General features: G+C 37.9%; 1 protein-coding gene across 1 annotated transcript in view; it reads right to left on the bottom strand.

Annotated features, from left to right (window-relative positions):
- snd1 (staphylococcal nuclease and tudor domain containing 1) overlaps positions 1–24,693 on the bottom strand; it is a 195,323-nt gene that overhangs the window by 113,312 nt on the left and 57,318 nt on the right. The window contains exon 16 of the mRNA XM_065268696.2: positions 18,160–18,269. Within this exon, the coding sequence (XP_065124768.1) occupies positions 18,160–18,269 (110 nt within the window). The remainder of the gene's footprint in view (positions 1–18,159; positions 18,270–24,693) is intronic.

Here is a 24,693-nt window from a genome sequence, read left to right on the forward strand (position 1 = left end):
AGTTTCATTATTTTGGGGGGGGGTTAATTTTTAAAATTATTATAACCCAACATTTAAATCTAATTTTAGTATGTTTGAAATTTTGGTATTTGTTGGGGCAGCATGAACCAAATAGTACACAACAAAAATGGTGGGTTGTTTTTAAAGGGGACATTTCACAAGACTTTAAGATGTTAAATAAATCTTTGGTGTCCCCAGAGTATGTGTGTGAAGTTCTAGCTCAAAATATCATATAGATCATTTATTATAGCATTTTATCCCCTTCTGACATCACAAGGGGAGCCAAATCTCAATTAGCTATTTTTTCACATGGTTTACCAAAACTAAGTTACTGGGTTGATCTTTTTCACATTTTCTATGTTGATAGAAGCACTTGGGACCCAATTATAGCATTTAAACTAAGATTTTCATGCTATGTCCCCTTTAACCCATATATGGCTCAAATTTGAACAAACTTAACAGTTGTGATATTTCAACGCAAAGGCTGGGTTGTTTCAACCCATAGTTTATAACAACAACCCAGCATAGGTTTATTTATAACTCAACAGCGGTTGAATACAACTTAGCATTGCCATTTTGTTCCATCACTCTAAAAAATGCTAAGTATTGCAGCTGTAGACCCACTTAGTTGTTAAGAGCCAGGAAGCTTTTTGATGGAGGCATTGCAACACTTAATCTGTCGTCTGGAAAAATGAAAGCTGAATCATAAAAACAGTCCATCACCCGCTTGTTTACTCCAGAACATGCATACACATTTGAATTTGAAATGTGTTATTGAAAAAAATTCAAGTAGAAATTAGATATCCATGCATGCCTGGGAGGCATCGCCAATTTGGCTGCAGACTAAACTAAAGTTGGTGTTAGACAGCTAAAGTGTTAGGCAAAGTTTTTAAGGACAAACAAAATAAATCTGACTTGCAATGCACCTGTGACCGTGCTAGCTCAAATTCCCGAACAAAAAAAAAGATTAAGAGTTTAGCCACAGGCCCACGGAGCAAGACGCATCCAGTGCCAGGTTTTGCTGGGTTCCCGTGCGCTAGATGCTCGGATAACGTCGGGCATCTCGCTGGCATTCAGCGGGGTGAATCGAGAAGCCCTGGCACATGTCTCACTTCTCCTGGCACGGGCCACGCTTAAGCTTCTAGATCATGACAAGCACAGCCATTAGCAGCCCATTGAAACTGCAGAAAAGATAAAGCAACAGAGGCAAATGCACCTGTGGGGACGACATAAGAGACAGCAAGCCAACTTCATCACTTTAAAGAGGTGAAACATTAGAGGCCGGCCAAATTCCAACTAGTTGCTGGCACGGGAACCCGCTAAAGGAACGCAAGAGAAGAGAAAACAACATGAAGTGATGCCACTCGTCTGAACAAACGCTTTACGTAGCAAGTCGAGGTTCGAGCTACAGTTAAGACGGCTCTTTCTGAACCTCGCTTCTCAGGCGTGAAAAAGCTCCATTTCGGAGTTCTGGCACAAATGCAGACACGCTCCTAATGCTCTCATTAGTGTAATTGAGCAAAAATGTCAGCATCGCTGCAGCTATTTCCATTTTCTTTAAGTTGCGCAGAACTCATTTATAGGCAGAGACTGGAACGCGAATGATCAGAAGAGCATCAGAAGCGCAAATGCATTTTTCTGAGTATGTTAAAAGCAGATGCTTCGGCCATTAATACTTGTATTATTATTATCATCTGGCACGCTTGTAGCGAGCACTATAATGCACAAAATCCAGAGAAATCATTTGTGTTGGATTAACAACTGTTATGATCTAGACCATATGGTTTCTTTTTGCTGATTACCCTTGATAGTTTTGAATGTTGCACTATTGGTCAACAGTTAAAGAGAATGTGTATGACCCGAAGTACTTATTATTGGGTCAGCCATCTTGTTAATGTGACATTGTATTGCTTGTTCTGCTTAAGGGCAGGACCATGTGACTATCAGAGCTTTAGATACACAGACAAAAGTAGCTGAACAATCGTCCATGACCAATTTACTAATACAATAAGCATACACACATATTTCAAATGCAAACACATTTTCAGTTGATTTTAAATAAAGACACACACTGCTAACTATGATAAAATGGCAACTCAATGCATCATTATCAATAAGTGGATCAAAGCACAACTAATCTGGAAAAATCACCAGTGTAATTTATAAACCATTGCCTGTAACTGTGAGAATCAGGCTTTTTAATAAAGCCAAAACAACAGCCTGATAACCAGCTGTTTTATATTAGCGCTGAAACAAAGTCATTTACATTAACACTTACAATTATGCATTTGGCAAACGCTTTTATCCAAAGGGAATTACAGTGCATTACAAAATATATATTTTATCAGTATTCCAATTCCCTTGGTTTGACAAGTAAAATAGTCAAAAATTTCACTAAACAGATGTTTAGGAAATATAATGGTACAAATGCAATTAGTGGGGTATTTGGGTCACTTTTGTGCTGCGCCCTAGATAACTTCCAACCCTGGCTTTTGCAATATATCAATAATTTTTCTCTACACTATTAAGAAAGGTCCAAATGTTTTGAAGCTCTGTCCTGTTTGTCCTTCCTCGAGCTGTGTAGTGTGGCATAGCGCTGACGTGGCGGGGCATATCATGCCCTCTCCTCTGGGCTCTCGGGGTGTCCTGACTGCCAGGAGAGGTCAGGCATTGTGCTGGAGTAAGCTACTGCAGGATTACACTGCAAGAGCTGATTCCTGAGGATTCAATAGCCCCAGGGCCCATGGCATTGAATAAGCAAAGACGAAAACTTACGTAAACGACTTTCATGTAACACAGCTGATCGACGTTGTGCAAGCCAAGGTACCAGGATCGTGGGTTGGATTCCCAAGGAAATGCACATACTAGTAAAATGCATTTGTCAGAGAGATTTTTATCCAAAGTGGCTTACAGTGAATTCAAGCTATGTGTATTTTGGATCAATGACGTGACGTTAATTATTTTTTGTCCGTATGGTTCAATTAAATGTAAAAAGAGTTAAAATTTCAAAATAAATTTGCAGATTACTTGCAAAAATAAAGTCTAAAATTTCTGGCTTTATTTTATTTTGACAATATCTGGGGAATTATTGCAAAAATTTCAATGTGGTGCAACCGGTCTGTGTCAATTGGTGTAACTAGTTTTTTTTAAATGAAAATATAAAATGATTCATAAAAATGTGGACTAAAATATAATCAACTAGTTTAGTGTAATATGATTTTTTACATACATTTTACATATTTTTTAAAGATTATTTAGAAAACAGCTGTTTTCAGCATATGTCAGGACAAATATTACAACAAAGCATAAAAATTTACATTTACAATAAGATGATATTTTAAAATGTTTTTGTTTTTTTGATGATTACACTTACATGCCATCAAGGTGGATAAAATATTTAATATTTCTCATTCTTTGGTGCAATTGGCCATTACACCACTTGACATTTTCCAGTCCACTCAGTCTTAACTTTCATAAAAATGGTGCAAATGTATTTTTTATTGCATAAAATTAACATGAATGCAATCAGTATATGTGTTCCTGGAATAGGGATGTAAGATTTCCTTTTAATTTTTACTTGTTTTAATGTCTAAAAAAACAGAACATAAATGTTAATGAGAATGGCTTTATTGTGCACTTAGTTGTATTAAAATAAAGTATATGACAATTCAGCGACTAGCAGCAAAAAAGTACTCGTACCAGTCCGACTTTGAGAGCAAATGCGATGTAATGATTTCACTATTTGCTAATTGGCATGTCTAGAATCCATTCTAAATCGAATCGGGATCCAAGCATCGATTCTGAATGGAATCACGAGGGTCCAAACGATTCCCACTCCCATTCTGGGATCGAACCCATGATCTTTTGCATGCTAATGTAATGCTTTACCAGCCAAACACTATAAAATAAAAATGAGTTTAGGATAACTGTCTGTCATATGCCTTGATATAAACGTAAAGCCAATTTTACGCAACACAGTAAGCTTCATTTACTAAATATTCTCTAATCAGCAAAAGAAAATGGGATACCCTTAAGCTTACACACAAATCATTATCATAAGACCACCGGAATAAAATGAAGGAAAATGAAAGAAAATTAAGATATAAAGAAAGCTGGGATGATGCAGAGCAAATGGAGAGAAACCGCAGGGAGAAAATAAAATTGATTTTGAAGGATTACATTGTAACTCCATCTGATGCAAAATCCACTGCATGTGTTTGTAAAGATGTGAACAAAAGGACAGATTCATCAAGCGAAACCATTGGTTAGGTAATCCTCAGGAGATCTCTGCGGGATCCCATTTGCCGGGTTCTCCTCTGGAGCTTCCTGTGGATTGCACTCACTGTGTTCCTTTCAGGAGGTCTTGTATGTTTAGTTAGTAGATTTGTCATCGGGTATAAAGGTCTGATCGCAGAAAGCTCCTTCATACATTTTCACTTTTTACAGAAATTATTCTGCCAATAAGTTGATACATGAGAATTTTATGCATGAGAATGGGTCTGATCACAGTCAATAAAATGTTTATCTTGAATACACTGCAAGTCACTTTTGATTAAAGCATCCAACAAATAAATGCATGAATACAAGATAAAATACACAGGTCAAATAAATAAAAGAGGTGAAAAAAAGGAGTGGCTTGAGGAAATCTGTATGTGCATGGGCGAGATGACAGCTGTCGAGTGTGAACGGGCCAAAGGAGAGACCAGGATGAGGCTCCCATGGCAACCAACAACCTGATTGTCATGGGAACCATTCAACCCAGCGCTAGAAGCTCCTTTAAAACTTCCACCTTTGACTGTCACAAAAACACATTCACACGCACATAAACAAACATTAACCCAAAAGCTCTTAACGGTCGGATAATGGTTGCACACCTTTCAGAAAGGCATAATATCTCAATTCCCTCGAAAATGAAGAGGAATCGGTGCAGGTTTTCACACACAGCCCTTGAAGTAGGCGAATAAAACTTCTAACCATAGCACAGCTCGATATCATTGATTAAAAGATTACGCCTGCACCGCGCGAGCGCGAGCCAGCAGGCAAGAAAGAGAGAAAGACGGAGATATGCATGGAAATGGTGACTGCGAGGCTGTGGTGTTTAATTCCCTCAGCAATTATAACAATTATCACTTTGTTCTCTCGTTTCATCCGAGGTCGGAGCTAAAGACCGTCTTGAAATAGACGGAGAGAGAAGATGGACACAAACACGCCCACTGCAGTTTTATTGTTCTGGCCAAACTCTATAAAGTCACATCATAAAAAAGGCGATGAATCGGTTCAGCAGTCTTATGAATCACGAGTGCATGCACATGTATGACTGCGATATAGGAGACCTCCTAAATCTTTCTTCATGTGAAGGCCAGCCTGTGCCCTTCTTAGGATGCTATGGCTCTGAAATGCTATAACTGCAAAACAAGGGATAAATTCAACAAACCCATTTTTATTCTTTTATTGACAGAACACTAAAAGTGACAAGGTGGCTGTAAAGTTAAGATTTTTAGTGAAAAAAAATGAACTGCCTTTGTATGAAAATACAAAGCCCTATTGAATGAGATACAGTATGCATCGTGTCATAACCAGGTGCAACGTGACGAAAATGCTGTTTGATGCGCCAGACAGAGCTAATCAAAACCTGTATGATGTTAAATTATTAATGATAACCATTAATGATTACCAATTAAATAATTTCAGTGGGTGTGGCTTAAAACAAGCAAAGGGGAAAACCAAAGGATTAATACAGAATCTTAATCCCATATTGATATAGGAGACATTGCTTTTCTTTTTGCAAGTTTTAATGCATCCCACCTGGTTAGGACACAAGGTTAAGTGACCTATGTAAATTATTAAACTTTAAACAAAAGTGTGACTTCTCATTGGATGAAAAAGAAGTTTAAAGGCAAATTGTTTTTGGGTCACGGTGACATTACTAGGGTAAAGTGACACGAGTGATGAAAAACGAATCGCAATGAACGAGCGTACCCGTGGCCTGCTTAATAAAAAAAGACAAAGGGTGTGCGCGTGTGCGTGTCTGGAGATGAGTTCTCTTGGAAGGGCATTTCTCTGTTTGGAAGGACACAGAGGGATTTGACTGCTGGTATCTGGATACACTCACGCAGAAAAGTAGACAGGTCTATACACGATACTGGAAGTATTACAAATACAGTCTTTGGATAGTTGATAATATGCATGTTTCTAGAACAGAGGTCTTCAAAGTCTTTTCAGGCCAAGGACCACCTTAATGAATATAGAGGAATTCCAAGGACCCCCAGTTCACTTTCAAAATAAAAGTACAAGAAGGTACAAAAGTTGTCACTGCGGTGGTACCTTTTCAAAAAGTACACTTGGTAGCTTAAACTAGATATCTGTACCAAAAGTTACAACTTTTGTACCTTTTTTCTTAAAGGAATAGTTCGGCCAAAAACGATATTAAACCCATGATTTACTCACCCCCAAGCTGTCCGAGTTGCATATGTCCATCGTTTTTCAGACAAACACATTTTCGGATATTTAAAAAAATGTTTTAGATCTTTCAGTTGTTTAAATGTAATGTTACAGGGTCCACCCATAGTCCACGACCTTCAAGTCCAAAAAAAGTGCGTCCATCCTTCACAAATTAAATCCAAACGGCTCCAGGATGATAAACAAAGGTCTTCTGAGGGTAATCCGCGCGGTGTTGTTGTAGAAATATCCATATTTAAAACTTTATTAACGTAAATAAATACCTTCCGGTAGCGCCGCCAGCTTAGACTCCTCTGTATTCAGGAGAGAGTATCAGCGTAGTGTACGCACTTTTCTTAGTGACGTATGACAAATTCGGAGGGCGGGGGCACAGAGCAGCAGCAGAGTAGCCTCCGTAGGCTGCGTAAGCTCTCATCCTGAATGCAGAAGCGACTAAGATGGCGCCGCTACCGGAAAGGTATTTATTTACGTTAATAAAGTTTTAAATATGGATATTTCTACAACAACACCGAGTGGATTACCCTCAGAAGACCTTTGTTTATCATCCTGGAGCCGTTTGGATTTAATTTGTGAAGGATGGACGCACTTTTTTTGGACTTGAAGGTCGTGGACTATGGGTGGCCCCCGTAACATTACATTTAATCAACTGAAAGATCTAAAACATTTTCTAAAATATCCGAAAATGTGTTTGTCTGAAAAACGATGGACATATGCAACTCGGACAGCTTGGGGGTGAGTAAATCATGGGTTTAATATCATTTTTGGCCGAACTATCCCTTTAAAAGTGTACATGTATTCAATTAAAACTGGATTAACATTGTTATGGTGGTTATATTACAAAAATATACAACTTAAATTTTTGTATAAACATATACATACTGCTAACATTTTAAATTTACTACATGCTAGGGCACCTTCAATTTTAGTAAAGTTTTATATTACATATGGAAACCTTTATTTCAAGTCTTTGATCATTTCTGTTATGAGCCTTTTAATGCATTTTTTTGGAAAAAAATAAAACAAATTCCAAAAAATATTTTGAATTTAAATAATATTTGGAAGACCCCAATATCATCACTGACCCCCAAGGGGTCCCAGACTCTCAGTTGAAGACCCATAACATATACAGTACTGTGCAAAAGTCTTAGGCCAGAATCAGATTTGTTGTTTTTTGCAATGTTATATAATCATATATAATTGTTTCTCAGTCTCTTTAATAGAACAAATCCAGAAAATACTGGAAATGTGTATATAGTTTTAAAAATGATATAAAAAATGTAAACTGATGTGTCAAGTTTTTAGACTAAACTCCTTCCAATTGAGCAATAGCAGGAAACTACAGGATTTCTTAAACCTATAAATAAAATTAAATCCTAAAGAAATTTGTCTTTTTACTTCATTCTGCTCAAGATGTGTTTAGTGCCAAGAGAGGTCACACTTAACACCGACAATGCTTAAAGACATTTAGTCCTGAAAATTATTTTTTTATTTTTGATACAAAGTTTCTGTATTTTCTGTTTGTATCTTAACAAAATATTGAAAAATAAATATGGATGGACAAGTCTGGTGGTGCTGGCCTACGACTTTGCACAGTATTGTATATACAATACACCATATACATTACCCTGTCGGAAAATGTTTAACATGCTGGTCACTATTATTATAAATTCAATGCCTATATAAAAAGGAAAATTTAAAATACTTTAAGTAAAAGCATAGTATGTCACACTGCAAGATATTTCTGGTACTGCTTAACAATTCATGTCGACGAGTGACTTAAACATTGTGCCCTACAGTAAAATCAATAAAATCCATAAAAGAAATGTCATTGTTCTTAACAATTACAGACAGAAAACTGCTGAGTGCACTGTACAGCCACATTTTTAAGTACCACAAACTCTTTTTTTGGTTAACCAAAAAGAATCCAACGAATGAATGCCAACCGCCTGTTAGAGAGCTGGCGAGACAACAGACCGTGCAACGGCGGACAACAGTAACCGTAAGAGTGCACTTGTGCAAGGGGTGCCGTGACGCAAACAACCGATGTCTCATTTGCACGACCACCAGCCAGAGGACACGCTATCTCCATGGAAGGGGTAATGACAGCATTTTAATTTGCTTCTATTTTAGCAGAGGAAAAAATAGCTGGGAGGCTAATTGTGTGCACACGGCGTTGAGTTTAAGCTCAGCGGAGGGCTGTGTGCCCTCTGCAGGGAAACATTCACCTCATCTAACACTGACACGGGGTCGGAGATAAAGCCGTTGTTTCCAGATCACGGCACAAGCGAATGGAGAAAGGTGGGGAGAGATCAGATTAGACTGAGCTCCTGTTATTCTAATCTACACAGTCATACTCATACATCAATAATCATATTAAAAAATATATCAGAAATACTTCTGACTGTGTATAGTGGTCGAGTTGTTCGACGTATCTAGAGCACAGGGTGGCAGATGGTAAAACCCACGCAGAATGTACGGCCATTTATTAATTATTTCGTCTCATTTGATAATGTTTGCAGCTAGCAATACGAGTGAAGTATGTCAATTTATCAAATTAGGCTGAGAACGCAAAAGAGAAACGCTGCGTCCAAAACCCCATACTATGATAGTAGGTACTGAATTAGATAAAGTACCTACTCATCGACCGTTAAAACAGTACTATATAGTATGAATATGAATAGTATGAATAAATGCGGACGTACTACATCCACAATGTTGATACATCACGTGACGCAAGTCATCATAACAATTACGGGTGTAAATTGGACAGATCATTACGATTCGATACAAAAAATAAATTTTCTTCGCCAGCGGTGCGATTTTTGCAGATACATCAAATGCTTCTTCGATGCGATTACGATCCGATTAGATGCACATAACGATTTTTTTTTATTTATAACGTGACTAGTTAAGCAGTTACATTTTTACTTACAAACGCAACCAAAATATATAAGATGAACATTTAATTAAACTCTTTGAAAATGGCACAATATCTGTCCCAATTAAAACATTTACAACAAGCAGCAAACAAAAATACACTTTTTAAGCAAAGAAAAAGGAATAATGAGGGGCAAAATGCCACATAAAATCAAGCCTATTTTGGTAACAGTCGAAGTCTTGCAGTATTTTGTGCCAAAATGTGTAATAGGTTTTAGAAAAAATTTAGTTTTAGAAAAAAATGTAATTGGATGGATTAATAAATTCATATAAAAATATAAAGCTTGTTAAACGTAGGCATTTGATCTGTCACACATCATCAGATCTAACAGTATAAAAATAAGCAAAAATGCACGCTTTGGCGGAAAGATGGACGTTACGTCAAGAAATGAGGACGTGGAGTGTCAAAATAAAGGTACCTCAAATCTATTTTTACGTGTGGGATCGATGCTTTGGATCGTTTGAAAAAAAAAATAGATGTGTTGATCCATATGGATGTATTGTTACAACCCTATTAACAACAAGTTAGTCGTTAACTCTTTCACCGCCAGCATTTTTTTAAAAAGTTGCCAGCGCCAGCGTTTTTCATGATTTTCACCGAAGTTTAATGCCTTCCAGAAAATGTTCTTCTTTAAATATATAAATATACAATATACCAAATGAAAGAACAGACCCTCTGCTTTCAAACAAAAAAAAAACGTTTCTTCCAACCTTCAGTGGTTCTTTTGTAATCAGCTTTTGAATATGGGTAGGTTTCTGCAAAAACACCACATTTTGAGCAAAAAGCAGAGATAATTCCATTTTTGTGACGGACTTTTCATAGAGATCCCATTCAGAGCGATCTTTAAAACAGACACGGACATGCAGCAGCTTGCCATAGGGCAATACTTCCGGGGTTAAAAAGTTGCGGAAGGGCAAATCTCGTCATTGGCCGGAAAGCGTTTTCTCTCAATTGACGAGATATCTCGTCAATGGCGGTGAAAGAGTTAACAGGAAATGAAGTTTAACAAGCACAATTTAATCACAAGAGACAGCCGTTTAATATATGTATTTGCATTTGCGCTACCGACATTTTGGAATATGACAACGCATTTCCTTCTTTTTGTTGGATATTCTGGGGTTCACGGATAGTAAAGTGTCTATCAAAGAAACACTTCTGGATCTTGCTGGAAGTAGTAGCGCATCCGGGTACTTTTCACCTTAAGTTTTTCAAATGAATGAAACTGAATTTTCAAATGAAAAATGAAATGAATTGCTTTTCACCCACTATATAGTATTGTAAGTAGGTGGTTTCGGACGTAGCCATAGTGAGAAATGGGGAGAATGACTCGAAGCTTAATTACTAAAGTCCTCAATTCGCCAGAACACAAAATGTCACCCACACGAGAGGGCCAGAGCGAGAGAGCGAGAGTCTTTCACACAGCAGAGAGCCAAGACCGACTGCCTCTCATTCACTTTCAGCCCCTTTCTCTTTTCGTGTCACTTAGCAACAAACTGTCGACTTGGAAAAACACGTGAGCTTCTCATACAGTGAACACGGAGCCAGTGGATGAACAGACGAACAAAAAGAGGAAAAGAAATAAATAATTGGAGGAAGGGAGGGGAAATAGGAAGCAAGGGACAAATTAAATGAATTGGCACTTAAAATAGCCAAGTCTGCCTACAACTCAGACTGTGGCATTGAAAGTCTAAAGCAAGAACAAGGACCGGAGCTCAACTAATTTATAGTTATACAAGACAAACTAGAAAAGACAGGAGGAGTTTAAACAAAAATTAGGAGATACAGCTGAAGAGACGAATGCAGATTAAATCAGACATCGGCTTGACCTGCAGAGAACACACAGGACTTGTCTGATTCAGACATCTCAGATAGGAAATTTAAACAAAACGTTTGATAAAAAAATGAAAGTAGTGCCACAATTGTCTCATTTCAGTATGACAAAAGCCATGATGTAGCGTGTTTACAAGCAACACAAACAGCGGTACTCTGACATAATATTAGTCGCTTTGGATAAAAGTATCCGCCAAATGCATAAATCTATTGTATGTTCTGCTTGGGTAAGTGAATCGACATAAGGATAATTTTTTTTTATATATAAAGGATTTTATCCAAAAATCACCAGTGTCTTAATTTTTTTTTAAACAGAAACAGAAAAAGGGGGTTGCACAGAAAAATTGCCCTTTTTTCTTTAAACTGCTCATATTTAGTTTCGCCGTGTTGGCAATCCACACAAGAAGCCATGAGGCGATTGAAATGTTTCCTTTTCTGCTGGTTCTCGTTTATATAAAATCAATTCTCTATAATCGAAAAGTTATACAGAAGGAAACACAGAAGGTTAAAACCCCACTAACAAAAAGATGTTGTAAAGAGAGTAGCCAAACCGTGATAACCATATAAAAAGATTCATTGTTTCTTAGCAACTGAAAAATTATAAAATGGAAAAGTACAGCTCGTTTCTTTCCGAGCAGTTTTTTTGTAATAAAGATTAGCTTCTTCCTTAACCCGCCTGTGTTGTTTCTCATTTTAAATTGCCTTGGACAAAAACCATCTGCTAAATGAATGAATATAAATGATTTATTGCGATTATTCAACATTATTAAGCGCCTGCATTAAGCACTTGAGGATTATGATGATGGGGAAGAGTTTTTTTCTAGTTTCATGTATTAAGTTTATTACGCAGCAAATGACTTAATGTGGAGCCCAGCCTGAAGAGAAACAGGACAAATGACCACTGATCTCATGTCCAGAAAGGCTTTCAATTAACACGAAAGAGAGAGAGAGAGAGAGAGAGAGAGAGAGAGAGAGAGAGAGAGAGAGAGAGAGAGAGAGAGAGACCTTGTTTATAGATGGTTTCAGGAGCAACTACATAAACAAGTAGCTTTTGTGGATTAAAACGCAACTTCCGGTAGACTTTCATATAAAATCATTAAGAGAAATTTTAGCGATAGTAGGCGATCCTTTGTGACTGTTCGACCACTTGGGAATCTACACCACAAAAGCAATGTTGTTGATTGCGTTTTCGACTATCCCAGAATGTGGACAAGCTCAAAATGTTTTACACCTGCATTTAGAGGCTGTTTACACTTGGCATTAACATGCGTTTTCGTCGATCGGATCACAAGTGGACGACGTTAATGCCAGGTGTAAACGGTGTTCAAAACGTTTTGAACGCGTCCACTTTCGACCACTTTCAACCACATTCAAAGGTAGTCGAAACCACTTTCGATTGGATCGCTTTGGAGTTGCGGAACGCAATGTGGTTGAATGTGTTCGAACAGCCACACGCGACCGCCTTCTCTCCGCCCATTTATCTAATCTGAGGTATTAAACACTAATTTTACATCTTTTTTTGACTTCTGCCGTGAACATACGGTGAAAAGCGCTATTTTTAGCCTTTCATTGATAAAACTACTGCGGGTGTTCTCCGTAGTTGCGTTTTGAAAGCGTGAAAGTTGTGCGATCCTATTTCATCAATTGCGCTGAAAGTTAAGAGAAAGCTCCAACAAATAAACGTACAAAACACTGTGCAGCATGTATACTTGCTAAACAAGCAGCGGGCTCCGACATAATATAAGTTTGCGTCCCTATAAACTCATAATTACTCCCGCTCGCGTTTGAATGACACCAGAGAGACTCGCCCACCGTCTCACAGACCACCCCCTCACAGTATTCAGGACAGATGCGGTCAAAAAGTGGACAAAAGCGACGGATTTAAATACGAGGTGTAAACGTAATGTGTCTCTCTCGTCCACTTGTGATCCGATCGATGAAAACACATCTTAAAACCAAGTGTAAACAGCCCCTTAGTGTCGTCCACTTGTGATCCGATCGCCCAAAACGAATCTTAACACCAGGTGCAAACGGCCTCAGAAACAGAGCGACCTCATTCAGGTCAGCCATGAAAGCTTCAAGCATTTTAAAACAAGCTTCAGAGCTAATTTCTACTTAAAAATCACGACCCTTAATCTTGCAATCTGCTAAAAATCCATTAAAAAAGCTTTCTTTAATAATAAAGAGCATGTGCCAGACTTCATCGCAGAAGGGAAGAGAGATTTTACAGCGAAACCAGATTTATAAGTACAGAGAGAAATCCCGTTCTCAAACTCTGTTTCAGCTCATTAATACTTAAAATCACTACAGCCAGACAAATAGAATAAAAATCAGACAGTCCCACGCCTGTTGTACTTCAAATATGTATGAAAAGCTGTTTTTGGTCGAAACAAGAGTCCATTGGCAGATTTTATAGCATATGTTACAGTCTACCCGTCTGTTTGGCGAGGAAGAATCTAATGGGACTCTACCACAGCAGCCACCCAAGTGTGTGTCCTGCCTGTCAAACACATCATTTATTATTCAAAGACAGAAAGAGAGAAGAGAGATTGAGGGGTACACAGATTCAACCACACAGAAGTAACAGGAGAAAAAAGGAGAAAACGAAGAGCTTATGTCAAGACTTTGTGCTTAACTGGATTTTGGTGGTCGCATACCTGCCCAAGTTAAATATCTTTGGAGATACAGCACAGGTCTCTCCTACATCATAATTTTCCCATTCGTTGGGAAAATGTAAGTCTGAGCTCACATCCCCCGAGATTCGAGAAATCATTCATGACTTTGAGATGAGTGCCGCACCAAAGTTTAATACTTGGGAATTTGAACAACCCCTAACTAAATATAAGCAATAACAATAGTGCTGCGTGTCTTTGCAAACTCAAATAAATAAAGCAGCAGATTAAATATTGTGAAATAAAAAAGCTTAAAAGAGAGAGAATTTCACAAACAGATCACAAACAGGTGTTTTAAATACACAATTATAAGCGCAAGATAGACAACACTGGGGCAAACGCAGAGAAATGGGAGTGTGTGCGCGCGCAAGACGTAGCGGTTTTGAACAGAAAGGTCATTTGTTGAGTTTGGGCGATCTATGAGAGCAGCTGGGGCGACACGCATGAGGATGAGTCATTACTGTGTCTGAGAATCTCTCTCTCTCGCTCGCTCGCTCGAGTTTCTGCATGTGCCGCCATCAACAGACCCCTATCCCCTCACTTTACCGCATGAACGCACACACTTCTGCCCTCCTTAACTGAGGCAAGAAATGAGACACAGGCGAAGAGGAAAAGCTGACATCTATTACATCTCTTCTGAAGTTTAACCCAATTTTACAGAAAACTTCCCTGTACGCTTTGCCAGACAACGCGTGAACCCTGCTGTACTCTTGCAACGGCGTTATCATGCATTTTCATGGTTAGCAAAAAATGACAAATTGATCGAAATCCCACCTAAAGTCATACATTAAAACGTACCCAAACTTGGCTTGAACCTAGTAGCTTTGTCCCATTGGGTTCAGATCAGATGGCACACCTCCTCAGAGCACATGTACACCTGGTATTAACATGTGTTTTGGTCGATCAGATCACAAGTGGATAAAAGAGACGCATGTCGGTTCACACCTGGCATCTCTTTTGTCCACTTTCAACAACTTCTGTCCTGATTACTTTGAGGGGATGGTCTATGGTCGAGTCGGTAAAACACGAGTTTACAGTTTATTGTCGTACCGCTGCTTGTGTTATTAAACATAGTTTTCTACATGTATATGCGGACCTTTCTCAGATAGTCCGGTGTGCGACCCCCTTAAGACCCCAGCAAACACTGTTGGTTTGTGATAGGACCGATGGAAAAACATTGTGCTCCATACATTTCACATTAGATCAATAGGCGAAAAGTAGGTGGCCCTTTGTGTTTGTTTGAACACATTCGACACACTCATGTGGTCGGAAGTGGACAAGCTCCAAACTTTTCACACCCTGTTTACACCTGTATTTAGCATCGTCCACTTGTCATCCGATCGACCAAAATGTATCTTAATACCAGGTGTTAACAGGGCCTTGGGTCTTATTTTCTCTTTTTATATACACTCGCATACACAATGATTGATTTAACCACATCCAACCGCACAGACAGGTGCTTTGACCTTCTCTAGCAGCTTGCTATGTGTGTTTTAGGAAATCCCAAGCCTACGGTGTTAATCCCAGCCTCAAAAGCAGGAAGTATGTGTGGGGGAACATGTGGTCTGGTGCACCAGTTTAATTATGTGCTTTAGATCATGAGAGATTAGAGGCAGATTTTGAAGGAGAAGAAACTTTTACAATGCACCCAGAAGTGGGAAACACAAACGCGGCGTCATGTCACTGTTTCGTGATGATGAATACATAAAGATCGGGTTGAAAAACAAACAATTAACAATCGTGACCCTGGACCACAAAACCACTCATAAGGGTCATTTTTTATCAATGTATGGTTTTGTTAGGATAGGACAATATTTGGCCGAGATACAACTATTTGAAAAGCTGAAATCCGAGGGAGCAAAAAATTAAAATATTGAGAAAATCACCTTCAACTCCTTCCCTGTTGCCTTCCAGAAAATGTTCTTCTTTAATTAAATAAACCTACAATATATCAAATGAAGAAACAGAGCCTCTGCTTTCAAACCAAACAAACAAAAAAGATTCATCCTATCTCATTTGTTTTAATATCCAACAAGAGTCCTTCACAAAAATGCAATTATTTAAGCTTTTTGCTAAAAAAAAAATGTGGTATTTGACGAAGGGATAAAAGGAAACAGTTTTTACAGGTTTTTTTTTAAACCATTGATGCTTTAGTGTTTTATAAGCTGGGTAAAGGGGGGTGGTGGGGGGGGGGTCGCACACCGGCTGCTCAGCTCAGTGCCGCGCCGTTCTAAAAAACTCGAACACATTGTTTTCTATGAGTATACGCACACCGGCACCGCCAGGAGGTGCCTGTCCGCCCGCCCAGCTTTGACTCAGGAAGTTTATCAAATCCATGTCGCGCCACTCACATAGTTTAACATTAAATAACATCATATTTGTCCCAAATCATTAACGATTAACATTGGCTGCTAACGTATATTTAGCATTTTGAAGTAGACGCTATCTGTCGAACCTTGCGCTATTTAATGTGCACTTCCGGTTTACGATACCTCGGAGTTGTCAAGGTAGTTGTGCGACCTCGGAGTTGTGCGATCCCCTTAAGAGCGTCAGCTAGTGGATATATCGGAAACATGGATTCCCATAAAAACTCGTCATTGCAGGAAAGCGTTTTCTCATAATTGACGAGATTACTCGTCAATGGCAGGGAAACAGTTAAAGTTGTTACATATATTACTAATGGCAAATTCTTTTTTATATATATTTACGATAGGAAATAAAAATATCATCATGGAACATAATCTTTAGTTAATTTTGGGCTTTACTTAAAAAATCTATAATTTTGCCCAATACAATGTATTGTTGGCTATTGTTACAAATGCGACTTATAACTGGTTTTGCAGTCCAGGGTCACAATTGAATAAAGTATCTAAAATTAACTGACTCAAGGTTATGTAAAAAAAAAAAATGAGAAAATCTGGTTTTGTTTGCATATTTTATACTTTCATGCCTTTGTTTTAACAAATACATTTCTATGCCTTTTACATAAATATAAACTTTCTATGACTTTTCTATTTCTGGAATAGGTTGAATTGTACATTTCAAAGCTAAACTATAATTAAATGCGCATTCCTTTTTCCTAAATATCACTAAAATGAAATGCACCTAAAAACAGGTTTTAAACTTAGATTTTGTTATGCGCACGTGAGCGTACCCGCACGGTTGTATACTTAAGTCATAAAGTATACTTCATTTGACTCATACGAGTACACAGGCATTTAACGCATGTGCATTCCAACAAATTGCATTACCTCTCCTGGCCTACATAGTCAGTTACATGCATGTGCAACCTGTGTGTACGTGAGGTAAAAAAAATCCATCCATGGTATTAGAGATGCACCGGTATAAAGATTTTCCACAGATATCAACAGCCGATTATTCAGAGTGACATCTGCCAATACAGATAATGATAGTTTGGTGGTTATATTAACTTGCGTAAACTAATTTCTGAATATTACAATTTTTGTATGTTATTCATTAATATGGACCCTTGCGTACATGTAAAAAGTGAAGTATACCCGGGCCTTAAGGCTCCCAAAGGGTAGAACTGTTTGTCCGGCACCTGCACATGAGTGGCCTGGCACCCTGACATATGGATGACGTCTAAACACCTCACACTTTACTTTGAGTGGTTCACTACCCACACTGTACTCTTTCATTTATATCAGCAACCCTTTGGTTTCACAGTGGGCGCAGGAGGTCATTATGGCTAAATTTTTTTTTATTTTGTATGCGCCGTCTCTTTTCTTATTCTCAGCAGTAGGTTCCTGTGTCCAGCCTCTGCAAAGAGCAGGTTAAAGTTAGGCTCTTAAAAAAGCTCTTCTCATTAGGCTCGACTGCACCACCAACCTCAATCACGGTACATTAATGGAAACGGCACCTGCGCTGCGTCAGGCACCCTGAGGAGAAGGTAAGAATAGTGCGCAAGCGTGCATATCTGCAGTTCCTCAATTTGGACATGTAATTTTCGCGGTCATTATTCATACGATAACTGAAACATCCATACTGCCATTAGCTTCACTCTGAATATAGCACAAAAAGCGAGCTATGTGTCTTCTGTTTGAAAAGACAGCAGTAAGGAAGACAGACGGATAGCTGCGGCGACAAAATGACCGCTGAGACCAAACATCACAGCTGCTGTCACGTCAGCTAGAAATAAGAGAAAGACTAGGAATGGAAAGTCTAAAAACAGGGCCTGTAAGGAATAAAGCGACAGTATCAGACTTTAACAGACGAGAGCGGAGAAAAGGGCAAGCTTACCTCTCTCTGAAGAACCAGCTCTTTGGTAAACAGTGTGGCTTCTTCGCTGTAAGGTTCTGCAACCTGCATCCCACCCGGCATATTTCGAGACCCTCTGGGACACTCAATACCTGAATACACAGAAAGAAATTTAGAATGAGTTTGAAAGAATTACATTCAATGAACTATTATAAATATTACAATTAAGTTTGTCTATTAAGTTTCTTAAAAATACGTTTATTTTTTCTGTGAAATCCAAGCTAAAATCTAATGTTGAGATTAGGAGCATTACATTTTTATCTTATATTTTCAAATTACATTACATTTAAGAAATATTTCACAGGGTCTCTTTTAAAGCAAAGCAGTAAAAATGCAGACATGTGGAAAGTAATTTTCGTGAATCAGATCTTTTTAACTAGTTTCAAAGAGATGCTGATTCAATAATTCATTTGATTCACTCAAAAACACCTTCACAAAAATGTGGCCTTGCTTTTTAGCCTTGTGCTATAACAACATAACTGATTGCTGAATGCACCGCGGCAATAATAAACATACAAACATGTATGCAACCAAAGCGCCATCACTCCTGTGATAATAACAGTAATTCTTCCTTTTGCCCACAAAGACAAATACATTCAAAATAAGCGACCAATCGCTATTATCCAGCTCACAGAAGAGAAAAAAAACGAAACAACTCAATTATGGGGTAATTGTCAGTAAAGAGTCCCAAAATTAGCATTTAAATTGCTCCGGGCGTCCGGCCTGCTCAAAGGCAGTACACGATTTCTGACTAAAACTGGAGTGTTTTAAAGACAGGCGTCTTTAAACTGGTTGAAAAGCACACAGGAGAATGACATTAACTATGAATTTCTCTCTCTGTCTTTTGAAACTGAGCAGATCTGAATTTTAATATAACAAGCATGTGCCTTCTTGAAAATCACACCTTGACAGGCTCTTAGTCACATGGCGTCTTAATATAAGCCTTCATGAGCCTAGCAATCCTTGACCTCTTTGTTAAAAAGACTCCATTTATACAAAGCATCACCATATAAACATTGGATATGCGGAGCGCCAGCTATACTCACAAAAGAATTGAAATGAGAAAGCTGAAAAAACTTCAGCTATGTAAAGGCAAATATTTGAAATCTGATGTGTGCGCCGATCCAAGGTTATGATAAAAATGTCTCAAATGCTTTGTCCTCTCCTCACAGTTTTCAATGACTGGAGTTGTGTATATGAATTGTTCGCTTTTGAATGGGCATTTGAGACGCTGGCAGTCTTTACCTTCGTCAGCAGCACCACAGAAAAGACAGGATTTAACCGCCAATAAAAGCCACTGTCAATAAAGCATTATGGGCAAAAATGACCCTGACTTCCTCAATTACAACACAACAATAAAAAAAAAAATCACCAGTTTTAATGATTCATAAACGTCATAGGAAGCACAAAGACCACAGTTTACATAAAAAGCTGAGAGTGATTACATTCAATTAACGCTACACAAATGTTTGGTTATAAGGAATTACATCAACAAGTCCAAAAGTGTTATTTGTGACTGTGTGCCAAACTTTGCCAGGATAAGTATGTACCCATTATGCCCCATTCAGGCTGCCAGCCCACTTCCTTCTTGTGAGATTATGTCACTTCAGTGGATTAGGGTGGAGTTTCGCATTTGTGCTGGGGCGCAACTATCGGCAAATAAGGGTACTGCATGCTTTGAGATTAGCGAGAGGGTGCTCAGGGTGTTTGTGAGCCCCATTCACTTCCATAGTTGGAAAAAAAAATACTATGGGGGTTTGATTATGAACATTCCTCAAAATCTCTTTCCCTTTGTGTTCATCATAAAAAAATTAATTTATCAACACGAGAGTGAGATAATGATGACAGAATTCTCCTTTTTGTGTGAACTATTCCTTTAAATATAGTTTAAAATAATATATTTAAAGGGATAGTTAATCCAAAAATGAAAATTAATGAAATCATTTACTCACTCTCATGTTGTTACAAACCTGTACAGATTTCTTTGTTCTGAGGAACACAAAGGAAGATATTTTGAGGAATGTTTGTCACCAAACCGTTCATGAGCCCCATTCACTTCCATAGTGGTATTTTTTCCTACTATGGAAGTGAAAAGCCTTAAAGGAATATTCCATTTTCTTAAAAGAAAAATCCAGATAATTTACTCACCACCATGTCATCCAAAATGTTGATGTCTGTCTTTGTTCAGTCGAGAAGAAATTATGTTTTTTGAGGAAAACATTGCAGGATTTTTCTAATTTTAATGGACTTTAATAGAGCCCAACATTTAATACTTAACTCAACACTTAACAGTTTTTTTCAACGGAGTTTCAAAGGACTCTAAACGATCCCAAACGAGGCATAAGGGTCTTATCTAGCGAAACAATTGTCATTTTTGACAAGAAAAATAAAAAATATGCACTTTTAAACTACAACTTTTCGTCTAGGTCCGGTCCAGCGCGACCTAACGTAAATGCGTAGTGACGTAGGGAGGTCACGTGATACATATATAAAATGCACATTTGCGGACCATTGTAAACAATAAACTGACACAAAGACATTAATTAGTATCAGTTGACATACAACAACGTAGGAACGGTCCTCTTTCAACACACTTATAAACACTGGGGGGTAGTTTCGCGTTCGTCCTCTGTGACCTCTTGACGTCATGACGTATTGCATGGGGTCACGCTGGCGCATCACGACCGGATCTAGACGAGAGGTTGTGGTTTAAAAGTGCATATTTTTTATTTTTCTTGTCAAAAATTACAATCGTTTCGCTAGATAAGACCCTTATGCCTCGTTTGGGATCGTTTATAGTCCTTTGAAACTCCGTTGAAAAAAACTGTTAAGTAAATGTTGGGCTCTTTTTAAGTCCATTAAAATGAGAAAAATCCTGCAATGTTTCCTCAAAAAACATAATTTCTTCTCGACTGAACAAAGAAAGACATCAACATTTTGGATGACATGGTGGCGAGTAAATTATCTGGATTTTTCTTTTAAGAAAATGGAATATTCCTTTAAGGTACTCAGTCGATTATTAAATTTCAAGTTTAGACAAATAAAACATGAATTCTCATATTTCCATTTCATTAAAAGCTCAGACAAAATCATAACTGGCTCTGGTTTGGGGGGGAGCAGGGGGTCACTGCCCCCCCAAAACAAAAACCTCCACTTATGATGTAGGATAAATAACAGGCTCCTTTTAAGGCAAATCAGTGCAAAAAAAAGTCTGGTGTCTGTTGCCCAATATCCCAGCTCTTTACAAAAAATAAACATCTGTACAATCAATACTTAAAAGTAATGAGACTACCAGTTTTCGTTCAGAATCTGTACAGATTTCATTTGGTACCAGTGTGCTTTCTGCCTTTGAACCTGCTTTGTAAATTGTGCATGCGTCTTGCATGCAAATAATAAAATAAAATAAAAAATCATATTATGCAACCTTACAGAATAACTGATTTCAACAGCATTACATAACAAGTAACATAAAATAAAACTACTGTTATCAAGTTCCTTATTGTTCCTTATAAATGAATGTTTACTTGAATAACAATCTATAATTACTTTTGTATATTTATGTAATGTTTACTTAATTGAAAAGTACTTAAAGGCCGCACGCTATCATTTTAATTTGAATGAAATGTGTTTGAAAGCATATAATTTTTTTCAGTGCCACTAAAATTGGTATTGAGAACTGTGAAATTGCATTGCAATTGGTATCGACTACTAAAATGTGGGCATCGTGACAACCCTACAAGCAACCAATCATCATTTCTGCAACTGTGTGTTTATCCATTCAAAACGTCAGGCTAGTTCGGTGGAATGGAGTAGAAAAAAGAAATAAGCTCAAATACGTGCCTCGTGGATAGATTAATAAGTCAGCTACCCGGTGAAAGGTTTGAAGGCATTCGGCAGTAAATCTTGCCCTGCTTTCAACTCGTATGTTGCCTGTATGTCCTGAAATAGCGGCTGTTAATGATGCTGCTGTGGCAGCATTTGTCAGAAGCTTTCATCCAAAGCAAACTGATGAAATGCATTTTGAACAAACTTGTTTTGAAACCGCAAACTTGTGGTTACAGGCTCCATGCTTTACCAGTTTAGCTATCAGGAAGCTACCACATAGCACGGGAATATCTGCAACCGAGATCCGAGTGACAGCCCCATGTTTTATGCAGGAACAGACAGCCACTTTCTGAGATTAAAGCCTTTTTCAGGCCGTCTCTCAAATATACAGACCTAAGGTTATGACTGTTTTGTCAGGGTGATTTTTTCTGACAATCCCTCCTGATCTAATATACAGTAAAACATCAAATGACACCATCAGTTCTTTCCTGTATCCACACACACACAAACTCGAGTAGAACACCCAGAACATTCTGTTACAGAAGACGCTGAGAGCAGATAATGAAGAGCAAAGGAGAGACTTATAGAAAAACGTGAAATCAGGAACACGGTGTCTAATATCCTCAAGTAAACTCATAATGCAGACCTGACGGTAGGGAGCAGCTGTCTGTGCTTATGCCTGCAGATGAGGGTTAAGACCTCATTCAAACCTAAAGCAAAACACACGAACAAGAGCAATTTTGGGGTTTTGGAGTTTTTGCCTCTGACAGTCCTACTACGGCTAATTTTTAAGATCAGCAATGCCGGTTTTAAAAAAACATTTATGCATTTGGAGTACGTTTTTATCCTAAGCGATTAACAGTGCATTTGAACTATATATTTAATAAGTATTTGTGTTTCCTGGAAATCTTGCACTAAGACAATGCTCTACCAACCAAGCTACAGGATCACAAAAGCAGTGACATACTGACCATTGCATTTATAGTAATACGAGTGCCCAATCTTGTTATACAGGGCTCAAAATATAAAATATGTGCGACCTCAAAATATATTTGGGAGCGTTTGTGTGAGTGCAAATAATGTGTGTGGTCCGACCGGTTTTAATTTCTTTACGAAATGTTAGCATAAACTGTGGAATAATTAGCAAATGTCTCATAGAGACCAATGAAACTTTACACAGATGACTGTGTTGTGCTGGGTTTAGCATCCGAAGACACAAATACACAAAGTTTATATTCAAAGTTATCGCAGATGCAATTGTCAAATACACACTGACAACCCATCAAAATAAAGTCTGTTAAATGTAATGGAGTTGACAGAAATATATTACTATTGTATAGCAAAATCAACTTAAAAAAAAATTATAATAATGATTTAAATGTATTTTTATCAAAGCACTCACATACCTCATATGGGTAATATACTATTGCCGCAATAGTTAGCCTGTCTGGAACCGAGCTGAATTAAACCACTATAATGTATGACACTTGCATTACATGCGAACGGCCCCTACGCTAATAGAATTCTGTTTTTGTCTCCCCGTCTCGTCCTCGACCCCTAGGACAATGAGACAAACAGACCCAGTTCCTTTTGCGGTGAAGGTCATCGCACCACTGATCTACTGGCTGTCCTTCAACGTGATGCCCAGCCGATGTGCGACAAACGACCACCGGCTGAACCAGTTTAATCTGCTTACCCGCTTCCTATCCCTACCGTGTCTATATATGTAAATATATATTAAAACCCAAGGGTTTTTTTGTTCTTCTAGGAGTTTTTCCCACCGGGTTTTCTCCTAGGGGTTTTTTTCGTCCCAGGGAGAGTCAGCCAACTTTGGCTTAACTTAGCACTTTACAGTGTACGTGACATTATTAATACGCTCGCTTGTACGGTTTATCCTTAGCCGCTATATTCTACTTCTTATACTATCTATTGATTTTCTGTGTTCTCCTCTACATCTACTCATGTAAAGCTGCTTTGCAACAATTAACAATTATTTTTTATTTAGTTTTGTTACACAGCAATTTGTCAGAAAATAAAAATGCAATGTTTTGATGAAAATGTATTTATTTATTTGATTATTTTAGAAAAGATAAACTCTTAAATTTGATAAATTCTGTTAATTTAATATTCCGTCTGAAAAGTGAAATGTAATTAACCATTAAAAATAATGAAAATTTAAATTCAAATAAAAAATGAATTCAAAATAACATTAAATGGTTTTATAAGGCCCTGTGAATCTACCATTTTAAGCATAAGAGCTTGTTAAAAAAAAAAAATGGGCCAAGCGTGTGGAAAATAATTTAAGCCCATGTATGATTGTTCAAGCATTTAATCTTCAGGATGATGAAGTTGTGGTGCTCCTATAATTCTCATTGGACGCGCCTAACTTTTCAATTTAGGAGCACATGTGCTACCTACTAAAAAAGATAATTTCGAGCCCTGTTATATCTGGTTCCTTTATCACTTACGCTTTAGAATTTAAACAATTGGACAACTGAGAGCTAAAGCAACAAACAATTAAGAGGATTTTCAATTCCGTACCTTAGGTTTGAGGGTGTTTACACACCACTCAGGTCTTTATATTTAATACTTCTCTCCATATATATGTTCCTCGCCTGCTTAAAAAAAAAAACACTGCGCTTCCATCCATGAAAGGACGCATGAATGTGGGCGGCCAAGGCCAGACCTTAA

This window comes from Paramisgurnus dabryanus, chromosome 1 (assembly GCF_030506205.2).
Source record: "Paramisgurnus dabryanus chromosome 1, PD_genome_1.1, whole genome shotgun sequence".
Classification (NCBI taxonomy): Eukaryota; Metazoa; Chordata; class Actinopteri; order Cypriniformes; family Cobitidae; genus Paramisgurnus; species Paramisgurnus dabryanus.